This window comes from Dreissena polymorpha, chromosome 5 (genome assembly GCF_020536995.1).
Source record: "Dreissena polymorpha isolate Duluth1 chromosome 5, UMN_Dpol_1.0, whole genome shotgun sequence".
Classification (NCBI taxonomy): domain Eukaryota; kingdom Metazoa; phylum Mollusca; class Bivalvia; order Myida; family Dreissenidae; genus Dreissena; species Dreissena polymorpha.
The window spans coordinates 83,001,055-83,014,403 of record NC_068359.1 but is presented as its reverse complement, the minus strand read 5'-3'; the positions used below and the strand labels follow the sequence as shown (position 1 = coordinate 83,014,403).

The 13,349-nt window shown below is 37.7% G+C and overlaps 1 protein-coding gene across 6 annotated transcripts in view; it reads left to right on the top strand.

The window, feature by feature from the left end:
* Nucleotides 1-13,349, top strand: part of LOC127881997 (polyamine-transporting ATPase 13A3-like) — a 563,467-nt gene that overhangs the window by 20,472 nt on the left and 529,646 nt on the right. For all 6 annotated transcript variants that reach the window (XR_008050372.1, XR_008050371.1, XM_052430335.1 and 3 more), the window contains exons 3-7: nt 3,813-3,980; nt 4,734-4,792; nt 9,840-9,930; nt 11,865-11,947; nt 12,210-12,354. Coding sequence is in view for 4 of the 6 variants with exons in the window: in XM_052430335.1 (XP_052286295.1) it covers nt 3,813-3,980; nt 4,734-4,792; nt 9,840-9,930; nt 11,865-11,947; nt 12,210-12,354 (546 nt within the window). In the remaining 2 variants the exon portion in view is untranslated. The remainder of the gene's footprint in view (nt 1-3,812; nt 3,981-4,733; nt 4,793-9,839; nt 9,931-11,864; nt 11,948-12,209; nt 12,355-13,349) is intronic.

Sequence of the window (13,349 nt, the reverse complement as noted above, 5' to 3'; positions counted from 1 at the left end):
GAGCTGGTATGTATTCATTGTAACCTCAAAGCTGGTACAGAGGAAGAGCTGGTATGTACTCATAAGAAACCTCAATGCTGGTACAGAGGAAGAGCTGGTATGTACTCATAGCCATCACCCTCAATGCTGGTACAGAGGAAGAGCTGGTATGTACTCATTGTAACCTCAATGCTGGTACAGAGGAAGAGCTGGTATGTACTCATAAGAAACCTCAATGCTGGTACAGAGGAAGAGCTGGTATCTACTCATTGTAACCTCAATGCTGGTACAGAGGAAGAGCTGGTATGTACTCATAAGAAACCTCAATGCTGGTACAGAGGCAGGGTTTTTTTGGCCCGATTTTATAGCCGAAATTCGGCTATGTTCCCAATCCCAAAAAGTATACTTTTTTCCCAAAATGTGGCAAAAAATTCCCAATTTCCAAAAAAAAAAAAAATTTTTTTTTTTTTTTTTTTTTAATTTGAATGATTATAAAGAGTTATATCAAATTTAGTATTTCCCTAATCAGTGGACTTTTCATGTGGAAAAAAAGGCTTATGAATTCATTTTCCCAATTTCATGAAAATGCCGTTAAAATTCCCAATTCCAAAGCCATGGGCTATCTTCCCAAAAAGTGGAAAAAAAACCTGAGAGGAAGAGCTGGTATGTACTCATAGTCATCACCCTCAATGCTGGTACAGAGGAAGAGCTGGTATGTGCTCATAGTCACACCTTCAATGCTGGTACAGAGGAAGAGCTGGTATGTACTCATAATCATCACCCTCAATGCTGGTACAGAGGAAGAGCTGGTATGTACTCATAGTCACACCCTCAATGCTGGTACAGAGGAAGAGCTGGTATGTACTCAGAGTCACACCCTCAATGATTGTACAGAGGAAGAGCTGGTATGTACTCATAAGGAACCTCAATGCTGGTACAGAGGAAGAGCTGGTATGTACTCAGAGTCACGCCCTCAATGCTTGTTCAGAGGAAGAGCTAGTATGTACTCATAAGAAACCTCAATGCTTGTACAGAGGAAGAGCTGGTATGTACTCAGAGTCACACCCTCAATGCTTGTACAGAGGAAGAGCTGGTATGTACTCAAAGTCACACCCTCAATGCTTGTACAGAGGAAGAGCTGGTATGTACTCAGAGTCACACCCTCAATGCTTGTACAGAGGAAGAGCTGGTATGTACTCAAAGTCACACCCTCAATGCTTGTACAGAGGAAGAGCTGGTATGTACTCAGAGTCACACCCTCAATGCTAGTACAGAGGAAGAGCTGGTATGTACTCATAGTCACACCCTCAATGCTGGTACAGAGGAAGAGCTGGTATGTACTCAGAGTCACACCCTCAATGATTGTACAGAGGAAGAGCTGGTATGTATTCATAAGAAACCTCAATGCTGGTACAGAGGAAGAGCTGGTATGTACTCAGAGTCACACCCTCAATGCTTGTTCAGAGGAAGAGCTGGTATGTACTCATAAGAAACCTCAATGCTTGTACAGAGGAAGAGCTGGTATGTACTAAGAGTCACACCCTCAATGCTGGTACAGAGGAAGAGCTGGTATGTACTCAGAGTCACACCCTCAATGCTTGTACAGAGGAAGAGCTGGTATGTACTCAGAGTCACACCCTCAATGCTTGTACAGAGGAAGAGCTGGTATGTACTCAGAGTCACACCCTCAATGCTTGTACAGATGAAGAGCTGGTATGTACTCAGAGTCACACCCTCAATGCTTGTACAGAGGAAGAGCTGGTATGTACTCAGAGTCACACCCTCAATGCTGGTACAGAGGAAGAGCTGGTATGTACTCAGAGTCACACCCTCAATGCTTGTACAGAGGAAGAGCTGGTATGTACTCAGAGTCACACCCTCAATGCTTGTACAGAGGAAGAGCTGGTATGTACTTAGAGTCACATTCTGGGAAATCTGGGCATAAGGCATGTTAAAGTTTTGTCCTAGATAAGCCTGTGCAGTCGGTTAACACAGGCTTATCAGGCACCACACTTTTTGCTTTTGCTGAAATTTGGGTGTAAAGGAGGTCCCCTCTGAATAAAAATCAAGTTAAGGCAGAAAATGTGGTCCCTGATTAGCCTGTGTGGACCCTGTGTGTGCATGCTGGCCCAAAGATGAAAACTATGCACCTATTAAATTTCTTATCATAAAATCTTGCAGACTAACCCTTTAAAGTGCTTCAATCAACAATTCAGTTCCTCCCCATAGACACCAAGTACTGGTTCTTAAGTCTCAGGAAAGGGACTTGAGAGCATTTCAAATAAGCCTAAGGTTTTCTATGCAATAGAGCTCAAATAAATATGTTAAAACTTATCAACAATTTGTTGAGTCATTGACTCATTCAGGAAGTTTTGAATTATTTGACAGATACATTTACAAAGACTTACTTTAACAAAAAATTCTGTTTAAGTGTTGCCCCCCCTGATTAGCCTTTGCGGACTTTACTGGCTTATCTAGCTGGACACTATGCTCATGAATTATGCCTAGTTTTCTGAGAATGAATCCCCATTAACAGTGTTGTTGTTTTTTGTTAAAATTTAGGTCCGGTAAGGGACCCATTCTAAATGGAAAAAAGTATATATTTTTCCCAAATTGGACCTTAAATTTCCCAATTGAAGGTTTAAATTTTTCCTATAAATATGTTTTAACATTCAATGCATCTCAAAGCCAGCTCTTTATGTTGAACCTTAGTAAATATTATATTGAAATCTCTTTTTATGCACCCTTTCGAAGAAAAGGGGGTATATAGTTTTGGAACTGTCCGTCAGTCTGTCTGTCAGTCTGTCACACTTTTTTTGTCCGCTCTCTAATTCAAATAGTTTTCATCCGATCTTTACCAAATTTGGTCAGAAGTTGTATCTAGACAATATCTAGGTCAAGTTCAAATATGGGTCATGCTGGGTCAAAAAGTAGGTCATGGGGTCACTTAGTGCATTTCAAGGATTTTGCATGGTGTCCGCTCTCTAATTGAAGTAGTTTTCATCTGATCTTTACCAAACTTGGTTTGAAGTTGTATCAAGACAATATCTAGGTCAATTTCTAATATGGGTCATGCCAGGTCAAAAACTAGGTCACGGGGTCACTCAGTGCATTTCAAGGATTTAGCATGGTGTCCGCTCTCTAATTGAAGTAGTTTTCATCTGATCTTTACCAAACTTGGTTAGAAGTTGTATCAAGACAATATCTAGGTCAAGTTCTAATATGGGTCATGCCGGGTCAAAAGCTAGGTCATGGGGTCACTGGGTGCATTTCAAGGATTTAGCATGGTGTCCGCATTCTAGTTTGTGTGGCTTTCGGATTTATTTTGATATTCTAAGACATTTTTATGCCCCCGAAGGAAGGCATATAGTGATCGGACTGTCCGTCCGTCTGTCTGTCACACTTTGCGTTTAGATTTCGAAAAATGCTCATAACTTCTATGTCGCTTCAGATAGCAATTTCATATTTGGCATGCATGTGTATATGGTCAAGGCCTTTCCATACGCGCACAAATTTTGACCCCTGTGACCTTGACCTTGAACTGAGGGTCCGCCTTTAGGTTAAAAAATCTGTGTTTAGGTTTAAAAAAAGCTCATAACTTCTACCAAGTGTTTATAAGTCATCCTATGGTGACAGCTCTTGTTTACTCTATTTTAAAGTATGTGTAAGCATAAAATCAACAACACTAATATTCCAATTTAAGTAAAACCTATGTGATTTTTCTCAATGCCTGGTTCCCAAAATGCTGGAAAAAAAACATCACCAGCCAAAAATCACAATCACCAATTCAAACTTCCCAATCACCAATCACCACTGCCTTTCTGCCATTGTAGCAATGCTATGGTTACGCGGACAGCAAGAGGAAGAGGCTCCTGTTCTACGTGCTGGTGGTCTTGACCTTGGGAGTGGTGCTGCTCCTCATTTACTGGAGACGCGAGCTCGAGTGCTACTTGAAGAAATCTAGGTGTACCCTCTACAGGGCCGACACTGTGCTTCTACAGGTGTGTGTGTGTGATAAATAAACTGACAGGCCTTTTCAGCCATGTCTATTCATGCTTTAAACGGACTTATTCCAAAATCAAATGAAACCCGATTTGATTTATTTTATATACGAAAGAAATGTCTTATGATTATTTTATTGTTTCATATTCATTTTATTTCAATCTAACACAATATATAGCTATAATCTTTATGACTTAGTTCTTATAGTTTTTAATTATTATAATCCTGAAATTGCAAATCTTCAAAAATGGCCAGACTGAACCCTGTATGGCTCAAATACCTATTTTGACCCATTTTTAGTCTTCTAAAAAGTCTATTTAAATTCAAGACCTTTTTTAATTAGGTTCATGTTTGTGAAGTCTTCATTTTCAAATCTATGATACTGATGAGCAGCAAACAGCAAGAAACCAGAATAACCTGAGAGTTACTTGCAGAATGTCAGCCATTGTTGACATTCAATGTTTTCACTGGTTAACACTTTCCCTCTCAGAAGCAAAGTGAAAATGTCTATGTGCAAACATCATGAAATCAGAACAGCCTGCGAGTAACTCGCAGTCTGATCAGGTTTTATGCTGTTTGCTGCTCATCAGCATGTAATGGTTAGAAATGAAGCCTCAAAAACATGAATCTAGTAAGAAAGATCTTCAATTAAATTTAAATGTCTTAGGGTCCACAAGTGTGTCAAAATACTTATCTAAGTGGTTAATGCTGAATGTTCTATCCTTAATTTGCTGTTGTTATTTTCCCTGTAGGACCAATTTGGGCAGAACTATGTTTGCAGCATCAAATCCTTAAACCTGGCAGATGAGTTGTAAGTAATTCAGGTTTTTCTTTCCTATAGGCCCCTTCCCCAAAGAGAAAGGCCCCTTTCCGAAAGATAAAGGCCCCTTTCCCAAAGAGAAAGGCCCCTTCTCCCAAGAAAAAAGCCCCTTCCCCAAGAGATAGGCCACTTCTTCTTATTTCTCTAAAATGATTTTTCCCTCAAGCTTACTTTTGGAAACGTCTTAACTCTTTTCAAGTTTTCTCTTATGCTTTAAATGTTTCCCCAAAATGGAAGGACAGGCCCTTTCCCCAAGCAGTCACAAAATTGAATTGTATTATTGATAAATCATTTATTAACAGAATGCCACTGTTTGCCTCCAAGCCTGCAACCATTTTCAACATATATTATAATTATGTAGGTCAATGACAAACAAAGGTCAGGCACCAAATACTGTGCAGCATTAAAATATGACCCCTGCTCTTGGAAAATATGACTTTGTCACTTAGTACATGTACGTAAAGTGTCGTCAAAGATTAGTCTCTGAAGTATGAACAGGTTTCTCAAGTAATACACTTTCTTCTTTAATGGTATTTTTCGTGAAAAGAAAATCTTTCCCAAACAATTCAGTCTATGCAGTTAATATGGACACTTTAGGCACATGCATTAAGCCCTGTTTTCCCAGAGCAAGATATGAGTGTGCAGCTCAACAATTTAAGGCACTTGACCTTCTGTCTGCATTCATGCAGCAGATAGGCATGCTGTAGTATTTCTGGGCGGTTATTGGTGAAGCTGTTAGGGGAAAGTTTACAAGTAGCTGCATGTACCATGTACATTTTGCTGGAGTGAAAAATGTAGACCACATTTCCTTTGTGAAATTAAATGTTACTGCTGAAGCAATCTTGATTGTTTAAACCATTTTTGTGATTTTATTGACCTAACCACAAAATGGCTGGACACTTTGGCAATTAGTTTATATGGAACCTGATGATAGCATATTCAGTTGATATAGTCCATGTCCTATACAGTACATAATTATAATGCATGTTAAATATTGTTCATATTATACAGGACATATTAAAACAAGTACATATCATACACAGTCCATATCAAATAAATATGATACCCAATACATTATCTTTATTCATGCAGCATACTCACCATCAGCTAAGCCAGGTCACATGCCGACCTTGTATTTTTAAATATTAGGTCTGTAGCTGGTCATATTAGGTTAGTAACATTAAATAATATGTACATGTAGTATATGAGGTGACATTTTAATTTTTATACAACATTTTTCGTTTAACAACAACACGATAAACTAAAGTAAGATACATGCATATATCAGTGTTTTTTCTTCATTCAAAATCAGGTCGTGTAATCAGCCCCATTCCCAATGGAGCAAAGTATTTATATTTTTCCCAAATCGGAGCCAAAAATTCCCAATGAAAGGCTTAACAAAAAATGAAAAAAATTAAGATCTCAATATTTTGTTCAACTCCCATCAATATAAGTTCAACCCCTTAGTAAATATAGTACTGAAAACACTTGTATTCTCAATTTTTAAGCATTTTTTTAGCAAAACAACAATAACACTTATTTCTCAATTTTAGTCAAAACACCGCAAATTTTTCCAAGCCAAAGGGACCCTGCCCCATTCTCAAAATGGTGAAAAAAACACTGCATTTAGATATTAACAGAACAAGTCTGTTTTGTTTTCTACTTCATTGTTTCAGTACGTGTACACTGAACATTGATTGTTAGCAACAATTTTCATCTAAACAGTCTCATTCCCAAGATTCTGTGTCAACATTTTATCATCACATCTCTCCTAGTTATGGCTCGCTGCATATCCACTATACTGCCTGAAGCTTTCAATGATATCATTCACATTGTCATAATAATATTTTATCCTTTTTTCTACCACAATTTGTCCTAATACCACAAACTGTCAATATTTGAGTGAAGTTGAAGCTTGTTGATTTACCCCTGATTATGTTTGGTGACATCATTAACCAGCTTGTATCTGTTGCTCTTCATTCAAGTATGTTTCAGCATGATGGCCATTTTTGCAATTTTGTGAAGTTATATCAAGTGGGGTTTTTAGTGATTTGATGCTGATGTCATCGTTGGTTTCATTTTTTTATTGTATCTTTAATAAGGTTGTCGAAGTCCAACAAGTCAGTTTTGGTTTGCAGATCAGTTGGGTACTTTGTGCGGATTTATTGATCTTTTTATGCCCCCGGATGGAATGATCAGGGTTTATTGTTTTTGGCCTGTCTGTCTGTCATTGAATGTGTCTGTCTGTCTGTCACAAATTTTAATCTTGGTTAAATTTTTGCAATAACTTTTGTAATATTGAAGATAGCAACTTGATATTTGGCATGCATGTGTATCTCATGGAGCTGCACATCTTGAATGGTGATAGGTCAAGGTCAAGGTCATCCTTCACGGTCAAAGGTCAACAACAAAATTCAAAACAGCGCAGTAGGGAGCATTGTGTTTCTGACAAACACATCTCTTGTTTTGTTTGTGTTTTTTTCTTTAATTTGTGACTGTGTCCGCTAAGAGCATTTTATTTGGCATGCATGTGTTTCTCATGGAGCTACACATTTTTAGTGGTGAAAGATGAAGGTCATCCTTCAAGGTCAAAGGTCAAATATATGGCTTCAAAGCTGCGCAGTAGGGGGCTTTGTGTTTCTGACAAACACATCTCTTGTTTCTGAGTGCCTTTGATATATTTCCTTATGTTGGAAATGCGATCAATCATGAATTCAAGTTGTTCATATATAGAGTTTTATTCATCATTTTTAGCGAGGCTGTTTTCGGAGAAACCCCAGGCTATTGTCATAGCCAGCTCGTCGTCCGCCATCCGCCGTAGGCGTCGTTGCAAACCTGAACATCGGCTATAAATAGTTTCTTTATTTGCCAATTAACCTTATTATATCAAAATATATCGCCGTCTTATCGAGTAGATGAGAGTGTGAATATTTGTTTTGATTGTAATAGAAAATACCGACAGAAGTGAGAAGATGCGTTCAAATACCATCTGTTCTGTTACGTGTAAATGAATGTAAACAACAAATTCTCCATTTTATTTGATATAGTAAATTCACGTAGACATTAAATTCTCCATTTTATTTGATAAAGTAAATGGATGTAAACATCACATTCTCCATCATTATTTCATAAGAAAACAAGCGTTTTATTCGTATTGTAATACGGCACATGTACATTAAATAGACATACATATACCGTACATGTATAACAACATCATATTTATATGATAATCAGTATTTAAATGCATAGTTATAATATTAATAATAAAAAAACTCGTCAGCATTGTTACTATGTTCATTATTTTCCGAAAACCATATTCTTGGTCGTATCTGAAATAAAAGAGTGAAACAGTTTTGAAAAAGCTAAATGTGAAATTATGACTCGTTAAATTCACCGCGATTTCTTAACAACACTTCTTATTGATACTTTATAAATTTGATATACATTGTATTTGCTCAATGTGCAACATTATTGTAACACAATAAGTAAATCGATATTTACAATAATATTACGATTTCTTTTTTTACGTTATTTTACATACAGTGTATGTTTCAAAATGAACTTGTTATTGAACAAAGAACAGGTATACAAATAGTCACTCACCAACATGACAACTGATCTTTTTCCATGACTATGATATTAAAATATCGCAGAATTTAATACTTACTGTGGATGTCTCGAATTTGTACATGTACATTTATTCGATCCAATACATTTAACAAAAGAAACAGGAAATCACAAAAATAGTCTGAAATCAAATTACATGTACATGTAACATGTATGTATGTTATTGTTGGCGAGCTATATATGTACACAAACGAGCAAGGGTTTTCGCAAGGTTAACAAAAAACAAATCTTTAATTAAGAACAACAAGGGAAACTTCATGCAGAAACAATTGAAACAAATTGATGTAAGACATGTCAATGATTCTGTAAAGAGAGCAAACACAAGAGAAAAGAGTTGAACATTCAGTGATTTTATTATGAAGTGCAAGTAATACATGTACATACAAAGTTTAAAAAACAACATTATACGATCTGCAATGTGATTGAACATGTACATTTCGATATTGCAGACCGTACACTTGTATAATGTTGTTGTTGCACATGTATTTCACCGCGAACCGCCTAGACCGTGGTGGTCCACCGTGAGATCAATTTCCAGATAACGCCGAGACTGACACCGCAATTCGCCACGGCGAAATCACCGTGCTCAACGGTGTATCGTGGTGAGATAGTAATTGTCCAATCTGGGCTGAATCAAGGTGATGCGATGTGGATGGCAGAAATCGCGCTAGACGTAGTGAAATATATGGTTCTAATAATACAAAATCATACAGATACAGATACATATTCATTCCATATTAAATACAGTCTGTATCATAAACAATTCATGAAATTCATGATAATGAAATACAGGCCATATCAAATTCAGTCCATATAATATACAGTCCATAACCAATTGAGTCCATTTCATAGTATTCCATATAAAATGCTGTTCATATCTTATGCGGTCCATATAAAATACAGGCTATATCAAATTCAGTCCATATAATATACAGTCCATAATCAATTGAGTCCATTTCATATTATTCCATATAAAATGCTGTCCATATCATATGCAGTCCATTTCAATTTCTGTCCTTATATTGTACAGCCCATATTAAACACAGTAAGTAGGACTTGCAGTCAATACTTTAATTAAGTAACATTAATACTCAAAATCAACTAATATTAAGCAAAATATTTATAAAAATATTGTCCCACAAAAATATTGTTAAATCTATGTGACCATACCACATATAGCATTGACATTTTGGCTTTTGCTCAAAGGAATATTAGTTTATTTTGAGTGTTTATGGGCTTTTAAGAGATTTGATAAACATAAAATGTCAAGTTTTGATTTCCAATATTGCTTCAAACATAATTTTTATACACGTTTTTAATTACACATTTATGTTATATCATTAATGTAATTGTTTACATTAAAATGAATGTTTGTTCACTGATCACTTGTTATCGCCATATCTCGCTGCAGACATGAGTTCAATGATTCGTACAACCGTGAAGAATCCACACCAGAAAATGTTCATGATGTCAGTGATGTTGCAAATCTTACAGTAAAACAGGTAACAGTAATGTCCCACACGTTATATAGATGCAACCAAATGCTGTTGATTTCATGCAAAATATTTACTTTTTCGCAAATGATGTAACTGAAACAGCTGTATTGAATAAATTGTTGTTGTTTTTTCACAGAGATTGAAATAGTAATGGCTTAATCTGCAATTCTACTAATTAGCCAATTGCAACAATTAGCAAATTATTTTTACGAAATATCTGTTTGGCTACAACTTGTTCTGAATGAAACCCTATTAAATATCCATAATGATACGTTATCTGATTTATTAAGGCATATTTTGAGCCAGTGGGAGCTCAAGAATAGCCATACTTACATGTCTAATTTTTATGGTGTAAAGCCACAGGTTACTAATAAATGAAATAAATATAAAAGAAGGTTGCAGTGATGTAGTGGATATGGTGTCCGCCTAGCAATTGGGAGGTCAAGAGTTCGACCCCCACTGTGGGAGCATTCTTTAGATTTCATATGTAGACACCAAGTACTTGTTTTTACTACCAGGAAACGGACTCAAGTGTGTTTCAAATACGCCATAACTAAAATAAATATGTTTAAACTAATACTTATTAAACAATTATAGTAAAATAATCAAAACAACTTGTCTTAAAACTTAATATGTACAGTTACTGGCTAGAGCCACACCGCTATAGCATCTGAACAATCGGGTAAGAAGCTACTCTGTCCACAAATGAGAGCACAAAACATTGTGTGACTTCACAGCGGAAAGCACAAAACATTGTGTGACTTCACAGCGGACAGCACAAAACATTGTGTGACTTCACAGCGGACAGCATACATGTAGCTCCTGGAGCACAAAACATTGTGTGACTTCACAGCGGACAGCATACATGTAGCTCCTGGAGCACAAAACATTGTGTGACTTCACAGCGGACAGCATACATGTAGCTCCTGGAGCACAAAACATTGTGTGACTTCACAGCGGACAGCATACATGTAGCTCCTGGAGCACAAAACATTGTGTGACTTCACAGCAGACAGCATATATGTAGCTCCTGGAGCACAAAACATTGTGTGACTTCACAGCGGACAGCAAACATAAAGCTCCTGGAGCACAAAACATTGTGTGACTTCACAGCGGACAGCATACATGTAGCTCCTGGAGCACAAAACATTGTGTGACTTCACAGCGGACAGCATACATGTAGCTCCTGGAGCACAAAACATTGTGTGACTTCACAGCGGACAGCATACATGTAGCTCCTGGAGCACAAAACATTGTGTGACTTCACAGCGGACAGCATACATGTAGCTCCTGGAGCACAAAATATTGTGTGACTTCACAGCGGACAGCATACATGTAGCTCCTGGAGCACAAAACATTGTGTGACATCACAGCGGACAGCATACATGTAGCTCCTGGAGCACAAAACATTGTGTGACTTCACAGCGGACAGCATAAATGTACCTCCTGGAGCACAAAACATTGTGTGACTTCACAGCGGACAGCATACATGTAGCTCCTGGAGCACAAAACATTGTGTGACTTCACAGCGGACAGCATACATGTAACTCCTGGAGCACAAAACATTGTGTGACTTCACAGCGGACAGCATACATGAAGCTCCTGACCATACTGCACAATTGCAAAGGTTTGTCTGGATCTATGCTGGCCGCATATGGCATAAGACCCATGATTTTCTCCTTACTTGGCTTAATTGTATACCAATTTATATAGGCATTGCTCTGTGAAACAGGGGATTAATACATGTGCATAATGTCTTGTCCCAGATTAGCTTGTGCTGTCTTCACAGACTTATCAGGGAAGACACTTTCCGCTTTCATCGTGCTTTTTCTTTAAACAGGCTAATCTGGGACGACTGTTTATGCACATGCATTAAACCCCCTTTTCACAGAGCACAACTCATATAAAAAATATTGATCATCAGGTATCCTACATTTCAGATGGAGCCAGTGGTTCTATACTTTGAACACCAGCATGTGAGATACCTGTGGTCCAACCAGGATAAATCATACTCCAAACTGCTGTAAGATTGAATTATGTTTTAGCAGATTTTCTTCTCTTAACCCTCTACTGTTGAGATACGCATTTCGACGCACTTGTAGTCCCTTGGAGAAATCTAATTAAATTAAGGATCTTTCTCAATAGATTTAAGTGTGAAAGACTTCATTTCATATGCAAATAGGGTTTAAACCGATTTAATGAAGCCCCAAACCTCACAAGCCTGGAAATGTTCATGTGAAAAAATACTATTATAGTCACATATATAATGTCCATGCAATTTCCAGTGATTTGTCTACACACACTCGTCTGGCCACCCTGGAGCAGTACAAGGGTCTATCGTCAAGGCAACAGGCCCACAGACGCATGCTGTACGGGTCTAACTCCATCGAGGTCGAGGTCAAGTCCTACTGGAGACTGCTCATTGAAGAGGTATGACAAGAGTTTCTTTTATACCTAATGATTAAATATGACATTTCTGCAGTGAAATAACAGCAGTGAAAATATACAAATTGTTCTTTTCACCGGTAAAAAGAACAAATTTTTGGAACTCCTAGTTCTTTTTAGCTCACCTGAGCACAACGTGCTCATGGTGAGCTATTGTGATGTCTTTTGTCCGTCGTCGGTCGCCCGTCGTTTCGCGCGTCCGTCGTCAACATTTGCCATGTGAACACTCTAGAGGCCACATTTATTGTCTGATCTTCATCAAACTTGGTCAGAACATTTGTCCCAATGATACCTCGACCGAGTTTGAAACGGGGTCAAAAACTAGGTCACTAAGTCAAAAAAAAGAAAAACCTTGTGAACACTGTAGAAGTCACATTTGATGCCCAATCTTCATGTAACTTTGTCAAAATGTTTGTCTTAATTATATGTTGGTTGAGTTAAAAAATGGTTTCGGTCCATTAAAAAACATGGCCGCCAGGGGGCAAGGCAGTATTCCTTATATGGCTATAGAGAAACCTTGTGAACACTCTAGAAGTCACAATTTTGGCCCAATCATCATGAAACTTGGTCAAAACATTGGTTTCGTTGATATCTCGGACTAGTTCAAAAATGGTCCAGATCAATGAAAAAACATGGCCGCCAGGGGGCAGGGCAGTTTTCTCTATATGTATATAGTGAAAACATGTGAACGCTCTAGAAGTCTCATTTTTGGTCCAATCTTTATGAAATTTGGTCAGAACATTTGTTTGGATTCGACGGTTGAGTTTGAAAATGCTTTGGATCGGTAAAAAAACATGGTGGCCAGGGGGCAGGGCAGTTTTGCTTATATGGCTATAGTTATACCTTGTTAAGACTCTAGGAGTCACATTTATTGTCCAATCGTCATGACACTTGGTCTGAACATTTGTTTTTAGCTCACCTGAGCACAACTTGCTCATGGTGAGCTTTTGAGTTGCCTTTTGTCCGTCGTCCCGTGTGTG